The 23,711-nt window shown below is 41.0% G+C and overlaps 1 protein-coding gene across 2 annotated transcripts in view; it reads left to right on the forward strand.

The window, feature by feature from the left end:
- The window catches only part of RASGRF2 (Ras protein specific guanine nucleotide releasing factor 2), a 495,935-nt gene that overhangs the window by 381,585 nt on the left and 90,639 nt on the right, over window positions 1-23,711 (forward strand). For both annotated transcript variants that reach the window (XM_082267574.1, XM_082267575.1), the window contains exon 17: window positions 13,141-13,233. In XM_082267574.1, coding sequence (XP_082123700.1) covers window positions 13,141-13,233 — 93 coding nt within the window. The remainder of the gene's footprint in view (window positions 1-13,140; window positions 13,234-23,711) is intronic.

Raw genomic sequence — 23,711 nt, forward strand, 5'->3', positions numbered from 1 at the left:
ATGCAATTTTTACAATAAGGTTTTGTGTGCACAACAGCACTTGAAGCACTGCAGCTTCATTGGAAGCAGGAAGCTTTTGCGTGTTTAGCAATATGCATGTCTGATTTTACTATATGCACTTGGTATTTATGCTGACGCTAGCTACTATCACACACATTCTCACCATATATATTATTGGGTTCATCAAGCCCACTTATAGGTATCAGAGACACTTTGTTTGCCACTAACTTACTTTATTTAGGGTATTTTGATCACATGCAGCGCCATCTCTTACTTGCACATCAGCATTTTTTAATTTGGGACACCACCATTTGGTGGTAGTTTTAGTGAGGGCAGCAGCCTTAATATTTATTTATTTACCACTTCACTTGGTCCATAGCACGGGGAACCCCCACATTGCTTACCGGGGGGGTCAAGTACCAGCTGTGTGGGGGAAAAAACACACCAGGAGGGATGTTCCAAAGTATCAGGGTTAACCACATATAAGCAAGAATAGTCATGAATGATGCCAATGTAGTAAATAGAACATTGAAAAGTTGTGAGGACAACCATACAAGAAGAAGGCACTCCTCACGCTCCCGTGGCTCCCCTACATTGGGTCACCACACATGCCACTTACCACCAGCGGCTCTATAGCAGTTCAAGCCTCATTTTGGTCCTCCTTCCCCCAGAGTCTGACATCCTGTCTGGGTCCCCTTCCCAGTCGGCACTCATCGTAGGTGATCGGAGCGGCCACAGATGGCGATCCTCCTTGCGTCCTATACCGGCCATTGCGTGACCCCTTTTCCACCCTTCCCTGTCCAGGATTGAGGCTTTCCATCATCTCACAGCCCGAGCAAGGCACAACTGTCCACACTGCCACACTGCTGCATTGTTCCTGGCTGGTTTTATGCCTTCACAAACACTGGATGGTCACTGGATGGTTTTTAACCCCTTATTTTGGCTTCACCATTGCAGATCCAGCGGGGGTCATTGAACAAGGTGTACTACTGTTTTATACATACATGGAACTAATTTTGAATAAAACTTTTCAATGTTCTATTTACTACATTGGCATCATTCATGACTATTATTGCTGCCATCATTAATCATCATCAGTGGGTTTATATAGTGCTTATATGTGGTTAACCCTTGTGTGACTGATTTGGGAGCATGCATGCTCTGAATTAAAAACCAATACATTGTAAAATATCACGGGATGTCAGTTGGTCTAAATCAGTTATAAATGTATTTGAACACAACGTGTATACTTGGTGTTATGTTCCTGTTCCTATTTTTTTAACTTAAAAGTTGACAGACAACCTTTATTACCAATAATATGTAAAGTACTTTACAATGTTCCTGACATATAATTCAGCTTCCTGGATTTTTTTTTTCATCTGGCCTTCAGATATGAAAGGCAGAGTGATTTAACATTTGTTTAGATTTGTCATCCATGTGACGAAATGAAAAGTGTGCCGTTTGCAATAAACTTTGCATAAAATAGTTAATTTGCATTTAATTTTAACGGTCCAAAGAATGTCAGGCAAAATGGTCGGCCCTCACGCATGTTCACTTCATTAAATCTGGCCCTCTTTAAAAAAAAGTTTGGTCACCCCTGATTTATACAGTCATGTGATAAAAGTAAGTACACCCCATGAAAGTTGTGGACTTTTCCAAAATATTTGAACAGGTAAACAATAGATCTCAATTCAAACAGTGGAAAGAGAGAAGAGGTCCGACAACTCAGGATGGCTTCTATGTAAAATCCACAACTTAATTTAGCTGCACACAAGACATAAAGGGAATCCATAGCACAGCAAAGTTGACATGTTTTAGCCACACATGGCCTTAGTCATAGGAAGTTTGCAGACATGGAACAGCTCATTAAATACCTTACACCTACAGAAAAGGGAGGAGCCGATCAAAAGTTAACCCCATCAGCGGTCACCCATGCAAAAGAGAACAAAGAATGTAGGAAAAAAATAAAAAATAAAACAAATAAAGAAAGTATAAAATTATGTATAAAACAGGTAAATGTGATTGGTCATACAGAAAGTAGAGAAAATTAATGAAAATATAAGAAAGGGGAAGGAACACATATGAAAAGGAAACTGCTACACAGAGATCCCAGGGAGGGGATGGCCGATTAACAGCGGTGCAGGTCCAGGTCCCATCCTGGTCCACAACCTGAAGATCCACGAAGCCTTCCTGGCTTGTTTTACTGTTTTTTTTTTCCCCTACATTCTTTGTTCTCTTTTGCATGGGTAGCCGCTGATGGCGTTACCTCCTTTGATTGTCTCCTCCCTTTGTTGTAGGTGTAAGGTCTTTTTTTATGTTATTACATTTTTTAGAAAATACAAAAAAAAAAAAAGCCTTGGAACAGAGTACACAGCGGTGGGTCAGCAATACATACCAATATAAAACACAATTCTACATTAATACAGAGAATAATTTTTCTGAAAGCCCATCAGTAGTACAAATGTCAAAAGCAAACAGCCAGTGAAGGTACAGCCCACAATAATACAATATCATGTAAATAAAAACTAAATATAGGAGCACATGTGTGACAATTCCCAATCAAGGCCAACAAGGCAACATAATAGAAGGTTGCAATAAAAAATAGGAGTAACAGACTTAGCCCTTCAAATTATTTCAGACATCCTCGGGCAGTATAGGTCAATTTATACATAGGTAAGGCCTTATTTACTAAGGCAATCCACATTAGCAAACTGGGGAGGGGGTGTGATTTTTTTTCCACTGCAGAGCTATTGCTTTTTTTGCATAAAAGAAGAGGAACCATAACAACACTTTTTGAGGCTCTCAAAGAGTTTCTTCTCCAAATTCTCCCAGGGGACGTCTATAAGGGATACAAATATTAGGTAGGGCTAACTTTTCCTCCAGGAATTTCCGACCAGAAACTGCATACTCTAGGGCAATTTTGTATCAAATGGAAAAATGTGTAAGGTGAGGTGTTCCATGTTGGCAATCTTGCTATGACTAAGGCCATGTGTGGCTGAAACACGTCAACTTTGCTGTGCTATGGATTCCCTTTGTGTATTGTGTGACTCTAAATTAAGTTGTAGATTTTACATGTAGAAGCCACACTGAGTTGCCATATCTCTTCTCACTCTATCCGAATTGCTAGAGGGTATGTGCAGCGTTTATCCTGGCATTTGGAATTTAATTTGGGTCGCAGCATAATATTCCTTGCATTTCTGGTTAATTCAAACGGTGCCTATGAATAAAGGTGATCGGTTCTAATAGAAAAAAAAATTGGTTACTTGATCATTATCAAATATTAACAGATGTACTGTACTAGTGTACTGTGGAAAAAGTAAGTACAGTCTCAGAAGTTGGTATTATCCTCCTTAGCAGAAATTACTTCTTTGCATAGCTGCCGAGTGCCAACCAGTTTCTGACACGGATTTGGTGAAACTTTTCATCACTCCTCCATGCATAATTCCTTTAGTTGCATTATGTTTGTAGGTTTCCATGAATAGACTGCCTGTTTCTAAACCCTCCACAACATTTCATTGGGGTGTAAATCAGGAATTTGACTACTCTGGTCCATGGCCCCCTATTTCTTCATCACTCACTTTGATATGATGCAGATTTCATAGTTGACTTGATGACTGGAAGCTGATCAGGCCCCAAAGTATCAAGCCATAACATTGATATGGGGTTCTCATGAGTTGATGTGGGGTACTCTTGCTGAGATGTTGTCTTCAGTTTGCACTAAACATGTCTACTGTTACTGTAGCCAAACAACTCTGCCTTTAATTATTCAGTCCAAAGCATATTGTTACAGAAGGTCTTGCCTTCCTATGTTCAGTGGAAAACCGTAGCCCCGCTATAAGTTCTTTTTGGACAAAAAAAAGCCACAAGACGCACTTTTCTGTCAGTAAGGTCCCTTTAAAATCTTCTGCACCAAATTCAGGAAAGCCTTACCACGATTTTGTTACTCTTTCCGAAACATGTGACAGATTCAGGTCGTTTTTATTTCCTCCAACTTAAAGTGGTTCTAAAAGCCTAAACATTTGCATTCCTCACATTAAACAATAAGGCCAGGTAAAACCTAACTAACGCTAAACCTGCTCTGTGCCACATTCTAAACATAATCTATCCAACCCTTTAAAGCAAAAATCACTTTACTTACATTTTCTGGTCCGGTCTCCAGCGGCGGAATCAGGACCGAAAATGGGTGTAAAATGAATGGGAAGTGACGTCACCCATGGACTTACCATCACCCATGGACTTACCATGGGGCTTCTGTTGTCGAGTGCCTATCCTGAAGCCACTGCTGACAGCTTAGCAAGGGACCGGATCGGCTGCAGTATAGGTAAGTAAAGTGATTATTTCTTTACAGGACTTTAAACTTTAGGTTTAGAATGTGGCACAGAGCTGGCTTAGCGTTAGTTAGGTTTTGCCTGGACTTATCCTTTAAGGTAAAAAATGTTTTGCTAAAAGTATCGCCCCCTCACCTCCCCAATACTTACCTGAGTTCTTGCTGTGCCCATCTGCAGAGGCTTTCTCCTCTCCCTTCTTGGTCTCACAGGCATTGCTGAGGCAGTGGGAGCCATTGGCTCCTGTTGCTGTTATGTGGTAGAAAGGTGTCGCGCTAATCTCAATAAAAACAGGATCAATCTGACAGAACAAACTCCTCGTGAGAAATAATGTCCAAATCAATCCAGTAGAAGTGCAGGGAAAGAAGGATCCACCACCAGATAGAATCACTAAACACTCTTACCAGCAGCTTAGACCCAAAAGGGTCATACAACGCCCAAAGTATATGTGTGTAGATGGCAGGTGAAGTCCAATCCCCTCTTTCAACCTCCTATTGCTGCAGTCTGGAAGCACCTTCAATAACCTTGCCGCTCAAACATGTGCTTCCATGTGCGGGTGAAGCCTGCACACTATCTATGTCTATGTCTACGTCGCTGGACCCATGGGAGCCACTGTGTCGCAGTAGCAGCACAATGAGCGGTCGGCAAGTGGTTAAAGCTGATTGGCCATGTGCTGATCACATGCTCTCTCCCAAGAGAAAAAAAATCCCTAGCAATATACACCAAACTGAGCATGTGCAGCTAGCCCCCAAGGCTCTGTTCTATTAGGAGATGGTTTGGGGACTGTGGAAGAAGGGGAGGATCAAAAAGCCTTTTTACACAATGCAGAGGATTAACCCCCAAGGTTCCACAGTGAGTATAACAATTATGCTTTGCTGCATATACAGATTGATTTTACTGTTGTGGGTTTAGTAACACTTTAAGTTGGAATTCAATACTACAAATAGATTACTGAATGTATCAGATATAACAGGTTAAGGTGCTTATTATCTACAAATGAAAAACTTTAAGGGCCCTTGCACACAGGCCATCTGAGCCCATTCAGTGTAATTGCAGCCATATTTCCTCTGCCCAGACAGCCCAGGTGCAGCGTACAGCCTGTCATTAACATGAATGGATGTGCTGTACTAATGTATTCAGCAGTGTTATTGTAGACATGAGAACAGTGAATGAGCGTATGCAAGAGCACTGAATGTTTTCCATTTGTAGCTAGAAAGCACCTCAACCTATATTATCCGATGCATCCAGTAGTCTTGTTTGCAATGCTCAATGCTACATGAATCATTTTGCCTGTAGCATTTTTTGTGTGTATCCAGCAGATCCAGGCGTATAAACAAATTTGATTTCCCACAATAATACTATGTACGTTGCCTGGGGTTACATCCCTTTAACTGCTGTCACAGTCCTTATTAGAGAATTGTGATGCTGGGAATCCTGCTAAACGAATGTCGATCTTGTACTCCAAATCAGGGGTCTTCCCGGGAACAAAAGCAATTGCAAAGATATCTGTTTTATAGTCACATATTTGGTTTCAGTATCGGCTCCTTATTAAGCTACAAGTTTTGCCATTAAAACAAGTCTTTCTTTGTAGGAAAATGGAAGGTATCCCCTTCCATAAACAGAGCAACACCTCACACATTGGGGCTGATTTACTAAAGGATCTTCACTAAAAAAATGTGTTTTCATTCAGTTATTTAGTCATGAGAAAAGCATCTGCACATGATTGGGTATTTAAACTGAACAGGAATTTGCTATTCACATGATTGCATAACTGAAGTAAATAATTGTGCAATTTTTTAAAATGAAGATTCTCCTTTGGTATTTTAGCCTTTCTGTGACTGCCCACTGAAAGCCTAATGGCCCTTTCACACGGGCTGTTTAACCACTTAGGCCCCTTTCACACATACGGTCCGTTCAGTTCATCAGTTCAGTCACGTCAAAATGTATCAGTTTTCCATCTGTTTTTTCATCCGTTTTCCATCCATTTTTCATCCGTTTTTCGTCAGTTGTCATCCGTTGTCATCCATTGTCATCCGTTTTTCATCCGATCGTTTTTTTTGACGGATGAAAAAGAAGGCATTCATCCGTTCAAAAAAACGGACATTGATGGAAGCGGATGAAAATGGATGTTAACGGAGGATCATCCGTTGTCATCCGTTTTTACATAGAGATACATTGATGTCCGTTTTTCATCCGTCAATGGATGGATGAAAAACGGACAAACGGACAGCATGTGTGAAAGGGGCCTAAAGCCCCGGAAGATTTTACCCCCTTCCTGACCAGGGCCTATTTTGCGATTCGGCACTGTGTGACTTTAACGGACAATTGCGCAGTCGTGCGACGCTGTACCTAAACGAATTTGACATCCTTTTTTCCCCACAAACAGAGCTTTCTTTTGGTGGTATTTGATCACCTGTGCGATTTTTTGATCATGCGCTATAAACAAAAAAAGAGCGACAATTTTGCAAAAATAACAATATTTTTCACATTTTTTTATAAGAAATTCCCCCCAAAAAAAAGTAAGAATCAAAATTTTTTAACATTTTAGGCCAATTTGTTTTCTGCTACATATGTTTGGTAAAAAAAAAAAACGCAAAAAGCGTATTTTGATTGGTTTACGCAAAAGTTATTGCGTTTACTAACTAAGGGAAAGATTTTTGTCATTTTTGTTGTTTTTTTTTAACGAGTAATGGCGGCGATCTGCGAATTTTTTTTGCGGGACCGCGACATTGCGGCGGACAGATCGGACCCCTGACTGACATTTTTTACCCTTTTGGGGGTACCAGTGACATTAATACAGTAATCAGTGCTATACATATGCACTGTTACAGTAAAAATGACACCGGCAGTGAAGGGGTTAACTTTTTTGAGAGGGAGGGGTTAAGTGTGTCCCTAGGGGCGTGATTCTAACTGTGATTGGCTGTGGCTTGATGTGTAAGAGCAAAGATCAACGGTCCTACATAGCAGAACTGTTTGATCTCCATTCTTACACAGGGAAGAATGACAGGCAGCTTTGTTTACATTAGCCACCTGCCTTTTTCCCGGTGTAACGGAAAGTGACCGGCGGACATCGGGTCCACCGGGCACACGCGCGGGGGGGTCCGTGACAGAGTGGAAGCGCGCCTTCGGGGGCCCGCGCTCGCTCCCTAGAGCCTCACAGGCTAGCGACGTAGTCCTACGTCGCTTTGCCTGTGAGGGGCTGACTGCCGCAGTAAATAGTCGTGCAGCGGTCGGCAAGTGGTTAACCACTTTACCACCAGAGGATTTTCCTGCTTTACGTCCAGGCCACTTTTTGCAACTTGGCACTGCACGACTTTAACTGACAATTGCGCGGTCATGCAACTCTGTAACCAAACAAAATTTACGTCCTTTTTTCCCCACAAACAGAGCTTCCTTTTGGTGGCATTTGATCATCTCTGCGCTTTTCATTTTTTGCGATATTAATAAAAAAAGAGCGAAAATTTTGCGAAAAAAATTGACATTTTCTACTTTGACAGTTAAAAAATATCCAATATATTCAATTTTTGTCATATATTTAGGCCAAAATGTATTTAGCTACATGTCTTTGACAAAAAAAATTCTCAATGAGCATATTTTTAACTGATTTAAGACCGGAAGATGTTACCCCATTCCTGACCAGGCTATATTTTGCGAATCGGCACTGCGTTAATTTAACGGACAATTGCGTGGTCGTGTGGCGCTGTACCCAAATTAAATTTATCTCCTTTTTTTCACCACAAATGGAGCTTTCTTTTGGTGGTATTTGATCACCTGTGCGATTTTTAATTTTTGAAAAAAAGCGACAATTTTGAAAAAAAAAATAAAACAATATTTTTTACATTCTAATATATAACATTCCCAAAAAAATTTTAAAATCAAAATTTTTTACATTTTAGGCCAATTTATTTTCTACTACATATTTTTGGTAAAAAAAATCACAATAAGCTTATTTTGATTGGTTTGCGCAAAAGTTATCGCGTTTACTAACTACGGGAAAGATTTGTCATTTTTATTGTTTATTTTTTTTTACTAGTAATTGCGGCGATTTTTTGCGGGACTGCGACATTGCGGCGGACAGATCGGACCCCTAACTGACATTTTTGACACTTTTGGGGGTACCAGTGACATTACTACAGTAATCAGTGCTATAAATATGCACTGTTACTGTAAAAATGACACTGGCAGGGAAGGGGTTAACTTTATTGGTGATCAAGAGGTCAAATGCAGGGGAAAGCAGGACTGTGTCCATGTCTGCTCAGCACAGTGAGCAGAGACGGATCTGTCATTGGCCTGCTCATCTGGAATCAGTGGAGTGATTCCCCCGCTGTGCAAGCAGATTCCATTCCACAGAGGCGCCCATGTGAAAGGAACCTAACAAGGCAGCCAGACAGGGTTGTAAAGGTTATACACATGCTGTAATCCTGATACTTTGCTTTGTGGCCGTGGAAAATGTGCCTTCAATCACAAGGAAAGTTTGCGTTAGTTCCAAGCAGACGTGCTGTTTGGCCCCAAAAAAACCTTCTGTGTGCTGCCCCCCCCCCCCCAAAGCGCCACCTAATACTCCCATTAACCCCCTCTCAATCCAACAATGTGCACAGGAGCCTCGACTATCCCAGGACTCTTTCCTCATTGGCTGAGACACAGCAGCAGGAGCCATTGGATCCCACTGCTGTTATTCACAGCCAGTAAGTCAGTGAGGAGAGAGTGGGGGCAGGGCCGAGCCGTGGCTTTATGTGTCTTATAGACACATAGAGTGGGGATCGGGAGCAAGCACACACCAGTGCCCCCATGGCAAGCAGCATGCTTTTGGGGGCACTGGTCAAGGAGGAAGAGCAAGGGGCGCCAGCCGTCGACCCAAGAAGTAGAGGATCAGTGCTGCTCTGTTGAAAACCATTGCACAGAGCAGGTAGGTATAACATGTTTGATATTTTGAAAAAACTTTTAATATCACTTGAATTCAGGAGACGGTAGTATCACCTCCAGAGTGCCTGAAAGCTGCTGCCCTCTGAAAAGTGATCCATGGTGGAAATGGCTGCTGTTTGAACCTAGTCTTAAAAAGTTACTAAACCCAGGAGCCTGCATTCACTATATCTGGTCTCCCACAGTACACAGAACATGGAAATGCAAATATTTTAGTAAATATAAACTGCTAATTATCTTTTCTCATCAGCAGTATATAGCAGTCTTGTGCCTTCTATCAGAGTCCAGCCAAGCACTAGTTAAAGCTTATAGGAGGACATTTCATTCTCCTCTGACTGTCCTATGAGGCTGCAGGACCCCTGACCCTCTCTCTGAACAGTGCTGATTGGCCCTGTGCTGATCACATGCACCCTCCCAAAAAAAAAAAGAAAAAAAAAAAGAAAACTCTATAGCAATACGCACCAAACTGAGCATGTGCAGAGTGCCCCCCAGGCTCTGTACTAAAAGGAAATGGATTAGGGACTGTGGAAGAAGGGGAGGATAAGAGAACACAGCATCAAACAGACTTTTTACACAATCCACAGGATTAACTCTTTAGGTTCCACAGTGAGTATAACAAGCATGCTTTACTGCATATACAGGCAGATTTTACTGTTGTGGGTTTAGTAACACTTTAATGGGAGAAATTGAAAAAAATGGTGCAAGCACAATGCTTGCACCACTCTTCTAAACTTAGAAAAAGCAGCAGATGCTGCTTCTAAATAACAAAATAGGTACAAGTAGCTTTGTTACTTAGGACGGATCTGCTCTCTCTTCTGTCCAAGCACAGAACAGTAGCTGGAGCTACATTCTCCGGTTTCCTCTGTCCGTCCCTGACCCCAGCACAGCTGAGTACGGGAGGGAGGAGGAGGGCTTTGCTGGCTCTGCTCATAAGAGTTGGGGGAGAGGACTGTGAGCTGTCTGCTGACAGTTTACATCAGGTACGCCTGCTCTGGAGTATATAGAGGCCTGCATTCAGAAAACTGCCATGATCTCTGCTTAATGTGACTCACGCCACTCCACACAGTTTCCTGCATCAGAATTATTCTGCATGCATCAGAGCTATTCACACTATACGTTGTGCGTTAATGTGCATGCATTAATGCACCACACTGCAAGTTTGATTGGGTCCTGACATTAGGGTTGTGGTATCACAGGCTCAAATAAAGGGGTAAATTCAAATATTTAGATAGGTAAAATAGGCACAGAAATAATAATTTAAGGGTCCTGTCACCCAAGATGTTTTGCAGCAGTTATTGAATTGTCTTTTTTGCTATAGCAGGAGCTCTATAGCCAGCTATAAATCTCCCCAGAAAGTAATCAAAGAACTGTGTAGCTGCTGCATTCTCTGCTGCAAAGTTGCTGGTGTGACTTGGCCTTTGGACCGAACATTCAGCTTCTTCAGAAGGCCAGGCATGACTAGTTTTCTTGCATTTGTTAGGGGACAAAGACTGATGGGAATTTCAATTTAAATCAACACTAGCAATGCTCGGCCTAATCTTTTAATCAGCCCCAGGGATTAGTGCTGGGTGCATGTTTACATACATTTGCACATCACGTGTGGGATTATAGGGGAAGTGTGCAGTGTTTGTCTTTCCTTCTACAAGATGCGCTTTGTGTATTTGCCAGTTTGTACCACAAGAGCAGCTGAGTACATTTCTAAACCCTCTGCTTTTATTTATTTTCTTATATTTTGCATTTTGGTATTACTCTGCCTAATTTTGCAAAGTGTGGCAAAGGTAAATGTGTTTTGTTTATGACAGGCCAGGACTGGCACATTTAGATGGACAGTCCAATCAATACTAAAATCCGTAGATGTAAACACGAAGCACGCTCTTGTGTTCTTCTTTTGCCAGCCAAGCATTGTTTTAGTACACCAGTCCACCTACTACCTTTTTTCAGAGTAGTGTTTAAATTAAAAACAAATTTATTGCAATGCACTTACATTTAAGAGAATCAACATCAGCATTCAGGTGAAAAGCATGGATTCCCAACGATAGGTGCCGAGGGGTGGTTGGAACGCAAGCACCCAGCCACAGGTGTGTTCACAGATCCAGGGATGGAGGGTGGGGAGTGGATGGTCTGGAGATCCCGAAGGAAGGGGATCTCGCTGTGCCTCCTCCTCCTGGTGACATCCGTGGCGCACAGCCGCAAGCCGGATGCAGCGTCACAAGACACTGCCGGTTCCTCCACGGAAGCCGACAGGAGACAGCTGAGACTGTGGAGAGGGCGGGCCGCAATGTCGTTTCAGAGGATCAACCTCCTTCGTCAGGCTGGAGATCTGAGAACCCCTGCTTGTGATGCAGGAGAGTTGTTTCCAAACTCACCCACAGCAGGATTCTTGGAGCCTCATATTTGTTATAGGTTTTTATATAGCTGTTCATTTACACATCGCTTTACGTATCATTCATGCTCATCAGTCCCTGTCCTCAAGAAGCTTACAGTTTAAGGTCCATATCTCACCTGCATACATACATACATACATACATACATACATACACACACACACTAGAGCCAATTTAGACAGGAGACAATTCATGTACTAGCATGTCTATGGTGTGTACCACCAATTGGATCCAATCCTACCTTGGAAGTTTGATCGTGTTTAGTAATAAAGGAAGCAGAAAAGAAGAAAAATGTTCAGTGCAGGCTGTAGATTATGTGCAACTAAAGGCATGACTTTATTGTTTAGTTTTGGACAGAGTCAATATAGATTAATACACGTCAGGTGGTATTGCTGTCTGTTTCCCCGTTAGGGAGATTCACCCTCTCTATTTGTCCTGTTTACCATTATCATTGAAAGTGAACATAAAAGAAAATCCCAAATTTTGGGTTGTCCAGAGAAAAGTAATATAGCAACATTTTTCCAATGGGGACACTAGTTCTGGTGACCTGGGGAGCCCCAAGGGATTCCCCTCATTTTAAGAGATTTCCTGTCACTTCCTGTTTTGGCTATGGGACAGGAAGTAAAGGGAACTCTCCCCAATGGGAAAGCGATGGCAAAAAATAAATGGACAGAGGTTATGACCCTCCCTTACTCTATCCAAAATGAAAAATAAAAAAACACTTTGCTTATAGTTCTATAGTGACAGAGTCTTTGTAAAGGTGCCCCCTCTGACCCACTGTAACTCATCTTACTAGTGCTCTCCTGAAACTTCTCCCTCTGTTGGTGCTTACTGGGGTCAAGCACCTATTCACTAGGACTGAGCACTGCCATATCACAAAAGAAGTCATGTCACCAAGTCCCTAGCACCTGACAGCCCAACACTGGGGATTTTGCTGCCAGCTACTGTGGAGGAAGGCACTGCCAGGTCGCACTTGTATGGTGAGTATCAGAGAGTCCCTTTGCAAAGACAGTGCCTTTGTTTTGAATGGGCAAGGTGACAGTGGGGGAGATTTACTTAAACTGGTGCACACAGAATCTAGTGCAGCTGTGCATAGTAACCATTCAGCTTCCAGGTTTGATTGTCAAGGCCTGCTTGAACAACCTGAAGTTAGAAGCTGATTGGTTACTTTGCACAGCTGCGCCAGATTCTTTGTATACCAGTTTTAGTAACACTCCCCCCATGTTTCTTGAGGCACAGTTGCAGTTTTGCACTAGAAAGCCTATTGATTATTTTTATTTTTTTGGTTTTATATCTCGTCTAAGAGCAGAAAAAAGGGAAAGATTTTTAATGAAAATAATATGATGTGGGACCATGTGTACTGGGTATCTGCTCTTAATTATAGAGCAGCCCTTAGCTGTAAGGCAAATATTGCATTGCTTTGTTTTAAAAAGTAAAATGAGTCATGTTTAGCAATAGTGTTCCTTATTCCTGATCAAGCAATGACCCCATCGTTCTTTTTACGGTTACAGTGCAGACCTCTGACACATCACGTTGCTGTTCTGTCTCTCCTGCCTCGGCTTTTGCCATCGCTACTGCAGCAGCTGGACATGGAAGTCCACCAGGTGAGAGCAACAAAATGATTGAGACTCTATATAGGCACTATAGTATTAAACTTTGCCAGCAGTTTATACATTTTACAAAAGTTCTTCCTTTTTACATCACAATTACCAAAAAAATTTGTGAAAGTTATATACCCTTCATTATGGGGAAAGGGAAGGCAAAGGCTGCTCTATCTTAACCCCTTTTTCACCCCCTCCCAGCAGCACTGAATCTAGGTCTTAATGCCAGGAGGTGGGGCTGACGTCCTAATCACATGATCAGTTTGATTGGCTGTCAGAGTGGTCACATGATCGGGAGCCCATCCCGCAGGATCCCAATCACAAACGGAGACAGGGAGCTGTCCGTGCCAGCTTAGATACTGTGCTGGAAGTATGCAGTGAGCACGTTCTCAGTACAGAAACCTCTGCCACCAGTTACATGTGGGCAATAAGACCCAGCCTCTCTGCCACCGCACATACAGTGCATCTATATAGTATTCAGGCGCACTTCACTTCAATTTTGTTATGTTGCAGCCTGATACTACAGATGTTTAAATTCATTCTTCGTTCATTCGTTTTTTTCTCATCAATTTTCACTCCATACCCCATATTGACAAAGTGAAAACATAATTTTAAAAATGTTTGTACATTTAATTAAAAAGAAAAAACTGAAATGGCACATCTACATAAAGTAGAACTATAGGCAAAACTTTTTTTTTTTCATTTTGGATTGAGTAAGAGGGGTCATAACCCCTGTCAGTTTATTTTTTACCATTTGTGTCCAATTGGGGAGATATCTCTTTACTTCCTATCCCATAGCCAAAACAGGAAGTGAGAGGAAATCCCTGCAAACTAAGGGAACCTTTGGGGGCCCCCAGGTCATTAGAATTAGTGTCCTCATTGGAAGATTTCTCCTTTATTCATTTTCTGAGAACAACTTAACCACTTAAGCCCCAGAAGATTTTACCCCCTTCCTGACCAGGCCCTATTTTGCGATTTGGCACTGCGTGCGATTTGGCACTAACGGACAATTGAGCAGTCGTGCGACGCTGTATCTAAATGAAATTGACGTCCTTTTTTCCCACAAGCAGAGGTATTTGATCACCTGTGCGATTTTTTGATCATGCGCTATAAACAAAAAAAGAGCGACAATTTTGCAAAAATAACAATATTTTTCACATTTTTTTATATGAAATTCCCAAAAAAAATTAAAAAATCCAAATTGTTTAACATTTTTGGCCAATTTGTTTTCTGCTACATATGTTTGGTAAAAAAAATCACAATAAGCGTATTTTGATTGGTTTGCGCAAAAGTTATTGCGTTTACTAACTAAGGGAAAGATTTTTGTCATTTTTGACATAATGGGGAAACAGACAGCAATACCACCTGACGTCTATTAACCTCCCTGGCGGTATGATTCTTTTGGATTTTAGGTGCTGAAAGCGGTACCATTATTTTGCATGTAATTCTTATGAATGAGCAGCCCAAACCAACTGTATACATTTAATGGCGGCGATCTGCGATTTTTTTTGCGGGACTGCAACATTGCGGCGGACAGATCGGACCCTTGACTGACACTTTTGGGGTTACCAGTGGCATTACTACAGTAATCAGTGCTATACATATGCACTGTTACTGTAAAAATGACACTGGCAGGGAAGGGGTTACCTTAATTGGGGAAGAAGGCGTTAAGTTTGTCCCTAGGGGCGTGTTTCTAACTGTGCAGGGATGTGGCTTTACATGTAACAGCACAGATCAACGGTCCTACATAGCAGGACCTTATGATCTGTGCTTTTACACAGGGGAGAATGACAGGTGGCTTTGTTTACATTAGCCACCTGTCTTTCTCCCTTCACAGCGGGCGATCGCGAGTGAGCGGCGGACATCGGGTCCGCTGGTCACACGCACGGAGGTGTCCGTGAACGAGCCGGGGCGGCAGCGCGCCTCCGGGGGCACGCGCTCGCCCCCTATTGGCTTACAGGCTAGTGACGTACCCATACGTCACTTTGCCTGGCCGGGGCTGGCCGCCGCAGTATATGTACTTGCGGCGGTCGGCAACCGGTTAAAGAGGTTGTAAACCTCAGAAAAAAAAAAAACTGAAAGACAAAGGCATAATGAGCTAGTATGCATTGCATACTAGCTCATTATGAAATACTTACCTTGGAACGAAGCCCCCGCAGTGGTGACACGACCAACATGTTCAGCCGTCTTCCTTCCGAGTTTGCGTCCTCCCGCCATCTGATCGGCCGGAGGCACGATAATGTCACTCTAAAGCATGCGCGCGGGAGGCGTCGCTCACGGCACAGGGCTCTGAAAGAACGGCACAGGCGGATGTTCCTTCAGCGCGCAAGCGCCAGTGATGTCACTGGCTGCATGCAAAGTAAATATCCCCTAAACGGTGCATGTTTAGGAGATATTTACAGTACCTATAGGTAAGCCTCATCATGGGCTTACTGATAGGTACAAGTTACAGAGGAAGCTTTACCTTCTCTTTAAAATGTGGTATTTTCTTTTACTTTCATTTTCACTTTTAATAGTAAACAGGATAAATAGAGAGGGTGACTCTCCTTAACAGGGTCGCAGACATCAATAAAAACTGGTAATAACCACACATTTACCTTGTAGAGTTACAATGTTCTACCTTTTGGTAAATAAAACTCATTTAATAGGTTATCTATTTGAAAGCTAAACTCCAGCCTTCCCTTAAGTCTTGCACAGAAGTACAGGCTTCTCTTCTCTACTGAAATTGCTTAAGCCCCGTACACACGTACCGATGGTCGGCATACAAATGTTCGTCTTTTCTCCCCGGGATGTCGGTGTCTGTTGAAAAGTGCAAAGACAGCACAAGGACAGCACAAGAATTTTGTCTGCAGACTTCAGCTGACTGCAGAAGTGATGTCATGTAATGGTTAACTTTCCCTGTGTTTTTAATTTTCTGAGCATGCCCAGTCTTGCAAATCTGCGGTCTGTCGGCCGAATTCTGTACTGACAGGCGAACAATCGTCCGTTCTGGTGTCGGCATACAAAAATTTTCATGTTTGCAAGAAAGACTTTTGTCCGCGGATTGTGCGCAGACATCTGTCGGAGGCACCATACTAACACGCGTACAATCGGCAGATCCTTCGTCCACCGACGTTTGTATGCCGACGATCGGTACGTGTGTACGGGCCTTAAGTCCTCACAGCATGCATCATAAACCGCAGCAATTCGGATAGAGCCTGCCTTATTTCCGGAGAACATCCAACATCGTCTTGTTGTTTCCTTTCCAGCCTGATTGTCCCTGGCCCATTCCTTTCATGCATTGGATTTCAGTTCTTTCAATTGTGGAACCTCAGCATTATTTGTGAGGGTTACCTAAAGAGGTATTAATGCAGATGCAGTCTTCCTAGGAATGCTCATTCCTCCAGACTGACATTCACCCATATTGGAATTTAGAATTCTAGATAACTTCTAAGAGCCAATGCATTGTTTGCATCAAGGAAGAGGGCTCTTAATAGGAGTACTGAGGCTGGGTGGTGTGAGGATTTCAAAAAGCTATGTACAGCACTCCGCTGGCTCCTCTCACCAGCCATGATCTGCCTGCATTGCATAGAGTAGCACAGATTACTACACTGGGTCTAAAATAAGGTATGTAATGAAAATCAGGTTTTAGTTAAAATTTTCATTAGCACGTTGGGGAAGCCTTCTGCCACAGCTCTGTTTTTCTGTAGATTTACAAAAAGCTCCACAGTGTTGCCAAAGAAGGAGCAAAGTGGGGATGGTATTGGGGCCATGGGCCAAGCGCTAGCAAACTGCATTTGAAACACAAAATAAATTTGGTAAGATGTGCCAATTTAAGTTAAATCTATGCAACACTTTGACCTTGTATGATATAAAGCAACAGATGAGCTATGGCTGCTGGAAAATTATTCAGATGGGTTCAGATATCATCAGCATCACACATAGCTATCATATGGGAGTTTACCAAAAGGCTGCTCAGTACAAATTCTGGTCATGTTCTGGGACCCTCATTGTTAGCCTATACATTGTCCTACTGTATGCGTGAACTTAGCCACTCTCCTTGGCACACGTCTGAAATGGACTTTAGTAATGTTTCGGTGCTGGATAAATCAAAGTAAATGCTAGTGATGAGTATCGCAACCGACTGACTTTATAGTGATGCAGAAGACCAGAAACAAAGCATGGACCAGCCTGCAGTTAACAAAAATGGGTTCATGTGCAGCTGAATGAGTAATGCAAGGGTAGATAGGATTTGTAGTTTCATGAGGGTTGTGCACATGACTGTATATATGTGACCTGCTGGCACCCGCAGACTAGAAGTGAAGGGAAAGGATCTTTTGTTGAGGGGCACACACAGAAGGTGCATTACAAAAAAAAAAAAAAGATGTCATGTGAAAATTAACAGCAGATTTCAGTATTTGGCAGTGTAGTTCAGCATTGGACTGGGTTCACACTGATGCAAACTGGATGCGGGTTTCCCCACATCTGAATCGCATGACAGAAGAGTTTGACCGGCTCTCAATGGAGCCAGTTTACACAGCTCTGGGGTGGCCATGGAATGCACTGGAAAAGGGGCCTGGGCATCTTTGGCTCTGTTATAGAAGCGAATACAGGCAAAAATTCGGACCTGATTTGCACCTGAAATGGTGAACAGACACACACCGAACCCCAGGCACCAACCCATCGGTGTGAGCCTGGCCTTACTGATTGCTGGATAGATACTTTAATTACTTTTATTGGTTTTGGACAAAGTAGAGAGGGATTAGAACACCTTTCAGGGTTTTGTTGCTGTCTGTGTCCTGTTTATGGAGATTTTCCCTATTTTTCCTGTTTACCATTATCACTGAAAGTGAAAGAAAATCCAAAATTTTGGGTTGTTACAAGAACAGGAATAGAGGGGTAATCCTCCAATGAGGTCACTAGTTCTGGTGATCCAGGGCAGTGGTCCTCAACCCTGGCCTACAGGGCCCACTAACAGGCCAGGTTTGCAAGATAACTGAAATACATCCCAGGTGATATAATTTGCTGCTCAGTGATTGCAGTACTCTAGTCCAGGGATTCCCAAACTATGGCCCTCCAGTTGTTCAGGAACTACAATTCCCATCATGCCTAGTCATGTCTGTGAATGTCTGAGTTTTACAATGCCTCATGGGATGTGTAGTTCTGCAACAGCTGCAGGGCAGTAGTTTGGGAATCCCTGCTCTAGTCTACATCTCCCCAAGGTAATACTTAAAATCTGACCTGTTAGTGGGCCCTGAGTACCGGAGTTGAGGACCACTGATCCAGGGGATAGCAAGGATTCCCTCACTTAGAAGGGATTTCCTCTCCCTTCTTGTAAATACTTACCAATAGTACATAGAGGACAAAAAAAAAATCTATCAGTATAACTCCCCCACTCTATGCAAAATGAAAAAAAAGAAAAAATTTTGCCTTTAGTTCTACATTAACATCATGCATTTGGTGACACTTTAACCCTTGCACACCCTCTATAAATATAGCAATTAAGAGTTGTAGTAGAAGATATATATAGGGGATGTTTTGCAATAAATGAAGGAAATACATACTTGAGCTTGTGTAAGGGCTTGTGTTTAGCAGTAGACCTTGCAGTGTGTTTTCTTCATGTATTTCTAAGCTATCTATCCACAACTGTAACCTCCCTGTGTTAGGCGGATACAATGCAATCTCCTTAAACATATGTAGCATCTGTCCTCACAGATGTGTGCTTTTATACAAGACAAGCCCCATCATTGTTCTCATGACAGCTAATTTGTAATAGAATTTTAATATGTATTATAATGTATGCAGAGCAATAAGAGGCAACCAACACGCAGCGGTTTCATGTGAAAAAGGTCCATCAATCACAACACTGTCTGCATGTGGGGTGAACAAGTGCTAGCACTGCTGCCAGTGACTGATAAGATGTGCACTAATGGGGTTGTTTTGTCATAGTCTGTGTCAGAGAAATCATACATAAAGATCACACACAGATCTATGTTAAAGTATGGAGTCCTTCCAGAGACGGATCTAAATGTATAATTCTGGAGGCGTTTCAAAGGTAAGCATTTTAGACATGTAGATGATGTGAAATAGTGTGAGTTGAAAGTCCTCCCTGTGAACATTGGGGTATTATAAAAAACTGGATCAAAGACATTTGCAGAAAGTGGAGCAGTTGCCAAAGCAACTGAGTACCTTTTAAACCAAGAGGTCCATTTATAAAGTGCAATATGGCTTTATCGTGTCTATACTGCTGATTGAAAAAAAAAACACTGCACATTTATAAGGCACATCATTCTGAAACCAACAGGGTGGAATAAAAATGAATGGAAGAGTAGAAATAAAAGTCCAGGAGATCACAGAACGATGTCTGCTGCATTAACCAGTAATAAATCTATGGGGGTATGTGCATTCCACACCACAGTCTGCATTTTATGAATGGCATGTAAAATGCAGTCTGATGTGCATAGCCTAACAGAATATATACTCTGTTTTAAATCTGCCTCATAGGCCCCCTCCTCGCCTTTGCTTTACTTCAACTTCTTGTACCACACTATGAACCTGTTAATGCATTGTTGTTCTTTTCATGTTAAATGGTACCCCAACATATTAGGGGTACAGACCCGAGTTGCAGCGCAGTGGACAGTAACATGCTACCATGTGCTATCATATATCGGTGTTCTGGGATTTAGGGTTGCAATCTCATCCCCTTAAACCAGGACACACATTAATTACACAGGTTCTGTGGCTTATTAAGGTGGTAATTAAAGTCACTTAGTGCCTTATCTGCATTTTATTAGCCTCAGAACCTGTGTAATTAATAGGTGTCCTGGTTTAAAGGGATGATGTGGCATATGGCAGTTGCAAATCAAACCGAGACTAATGGCCCATACACACTATACGAAAATCAGCAAACATTTTCATCCGAGGAACGATCGTACGATTTTCTAATAGTGGGTACACAACTTTTGACAGCCCATTTCGACCTTCCGAACAAAAATTTTGGAAGGGACAAATGCCAAATTTTCCTGGTAAGGGAACAGAAATAATGATTTTCGTTTTAACGTGTACTGTTTTCATTCATACTAGAAATATCATATAAGAAAGACTGCGCATCATCAGAAACAATTAAATTAAAGTCACTTAGTTCCTTATCTGCATTTTATTAGCCTCAGAACCTGTGTAATTACTAGTTGTCCTGGTTTAAAGGGATGATGTGACAACCCTACCGGGATTCCTTGACAGCCATAAAGCATTTCAGGTCATTGTGTGGTGTCAGAATTAATAATTAATAATAATTAATAATATCTCGCTGTGCCTCCATTATGTCAGAATGTTGATACTGCTCTGACTATAAAAGTATCTATTTATGGTTAATAATAAGCAAAGATCTGTGCGAAAGGAGAATCTCAACTTATTCCATAAATCAATATGTAGCGAATTCTTTTTATTGATTAATTTCTTTTTAAAAGCATATACCAATCTTAGTGAAAACAGTCTACAGTATGGAATATATAAAAGTTTTAGTCACTAGACGTGTAATCACAATAAATGATCAAACTTAAGATGACACGAGAAAAAAAAATATATAACTTCACAAAAATACAAACTTCAAACAATAAATGCAATGTGATGTGTAGCTCAATAATGAAAGTGAAACTGAAACAAAGTTAAAGTGAAACGAAAGCAAGATTACCATTTCCCAAAATGTAGTAGAAACCATATTTAATGTATACTATACAATCAGACCACAATTGTCTGCGCAATGCAAAACCTGATAATCACTTCACTGCAGATGAAGTGAGAATAAGCCATGCAAAACGGAAGACTTAAAATCACAAATAATGCGCTTAATCTGATATTAATAAAAATATTATAAAAAGCAAAATCATCTCTTTAGAGAAAAATCTACATATGGTTTATACGGCCGGGATTGTACTTTCGTTACCCCTTAAATATGAAATGTAAAACATTTAAGGAAGTACATAAACAATATTGAATAATAATCAAATAATTAGCAAGGCATAATTACCATATTTAAAATGGCCGCTAGCTTAGAATAGTAGTTACCAGGTTCCTTAGGATGGCTGCATTTCCAAGATGGTGGCCAATTAGGGAGGAGCTTTGTTTGGCGTCCCTCAAAGGTTCAGATACATGGTGGTTTGAAAGGAAGTCTGTGTAGATGAGTCTGTGCATAGCTGTTAGTAGTGTGTATGTTGTATGTGTGATGTATATTGGGCAAAATGTGATGTGTCATGTGTCTCTCTCATCTGGGCTTTTATATGGTATAGAACAAAGAACTATTAAAATTACCATAAGTTAAACCCAGAGGGAGTTACATGATTATCATTGGCTAGAACATCTTAACCATTAACTGGTGATGTCATAGGGTGACACCTCTTGGTTGACCAGTATATTAAAATTAAATAAGATTTCTTCATTTAAGACTGTTATAAAACAACATAAAATGTATCCATGCTTTCATCTACTAAATGTCCATTTAATCCACCAGGTATCTGAATAAAGAATTAATCTTGGTAACACTATTCTAATATTTAATATATCTTATTTAAAATATATATTGGATTTTACTTTTTAACCCAAGACTTCAATTACCGTAGTCAGCAAAATGGCAGTATTGCATTGCTCCTTAGTTTCAGTTCGTACAGCAATATTTGCCTACAAATAAACTTCGAACCTTTATATTTACCAATAGCTTACAACCAGACCTTCTAAATTAAACACCTGGCAAGGCCAGAAAAGTTTATGATGCTTTCTACGACTTACAATTTACAAATGTTTACTGAAGCCTGTTTTGACATACAGAGATGATTCATCAAACTCAGTAACGTTAGCTTTTTAGCAAAATATGAAACAATTATAATATATAACGCTTTCCTACATATTTATGTATGCTAGTTATATATACATTTCATATTTCAGTGTTAATATTATGTTACATATAAAATTATATCATATTTGTAAATTTTAGTTTTACATAGGTCTAAGCATAGAAAATACTTAACTAAGGATTTTAGTAAATGCTAACTAATTTTATGATCCCACACAAACAGGATTACCTTGGAATAGCGTCAGCTAGTCTTTGTCTAAAGAAAGTCAACAGACTATTGTCAGCTGGACTATATCTTAAAGTTTAAACAGACTATTTATTACTTTAGCTTAGGTCCACACAACCTGTTTGGGTAAACCTGTTTAAGAAAATTATTTTAACCATTTAGTAACCTGACAAAAATGGATGCTACTGCTTCATTTCTATGTAGATCAAAATATGACATTTCATTTCTATTTGTTAAATTTAACGTCCCCAAATAACCCTGACAGTGGCATAACCTGCACATGTGAAGGGGCTTTGAGCATTCATATTTCTAAGTGGAACTTTAACTATAGAACAGGCAGGTTTTTTAATGCAGAAGAGACATACTATGTCTAAGGTACTTACCTGCTTATCTGCACTGTACACTGAGCTGTGCATATGCATCTCAGTGTAGAATTTCAACAATGCCAATTTGACTGATCTCCCACTAAGAGAAGAGGAGGGTCAGAGCTGCTCTGTGCAATGGTTTTGTATACATAGCTATAACACATTTGTTATTTTAATTAAATTCAGTTAAAGCTGAACTAAACCCATCAATTTAACAGTTATGTTCTCGGCATGAAGGGAATGCTAATTGTCACCACTGCTTGTGCTTTCAACCAAACTGTCAAACCATAAAATGGCTGTTGTGATAACTGATCACATGTGCTGCATTATGGCAGTTGCAAATCAAACCGAGACTAATGGCCCATACACACTATACGAAAATCAGCAAACATTTTCATCCGAGGAACAATCGTAGGATTTTCTAATAGTGGGTACACAACTTTTGACAGCCAATTTCGACCTTCCGAACAAAAATTTTGGAAGGGACAAACGCCAAATTTTCCTGGTAAGGGAACAGAAATAATGATTTTCGTTTTAATTTCGTTTTAATGTGTACTGTTTTCATTCGTACTAGAAATATCATATAAGATAGGCTGCGCATCATCAGAAACAATAAATACAAGAATTTTCGTGCATTATTTCTATCCTCTGTTTTGACTTTGCTGTGAGACATCGAGGGAAACCGGCCGACTGTTCGTCTGATTTTCTCAGTGTGTACGGGGCTTTAGGCCAGCCATACATGGGTCAAATTCCAAAATAATTTTCTTTAGAAAATCTTAACTAAGAATTTTTGTTCGAATTTCACACCATTAGTGGGCTGCAGCAACGGCTGATTTTTGTGTGGCCATCGAATTTAAGTGATCGGGCACGTTGGAAATTTTTTGAAAAACAAACGATTTTCTAATCAATGATGGGAGAATCGTGCGAAAAATAAAATCGAAAAAGAAATGCACATGAGCTCAAGAAAATAAAATCCCTTGAAAGAAAAGATTACCCAGCCACAAAACTTCTTTTCTGTAGCAACATGAGGTGAAATTGAAGGCCTGGTTGGTTAAATGGTTCAATG

Source organism: Pelophylax lessonae (assembly GCF_965119305.1).
Source record: "Pelophylax lessonae genome assembly, chromosome: 1".
Lineage (NCBI taxonomy): Eukaryota > Metazoa > Chordata > Amphibia > Anura > Ranidae > Pelophylax > Pelophylax lessonae.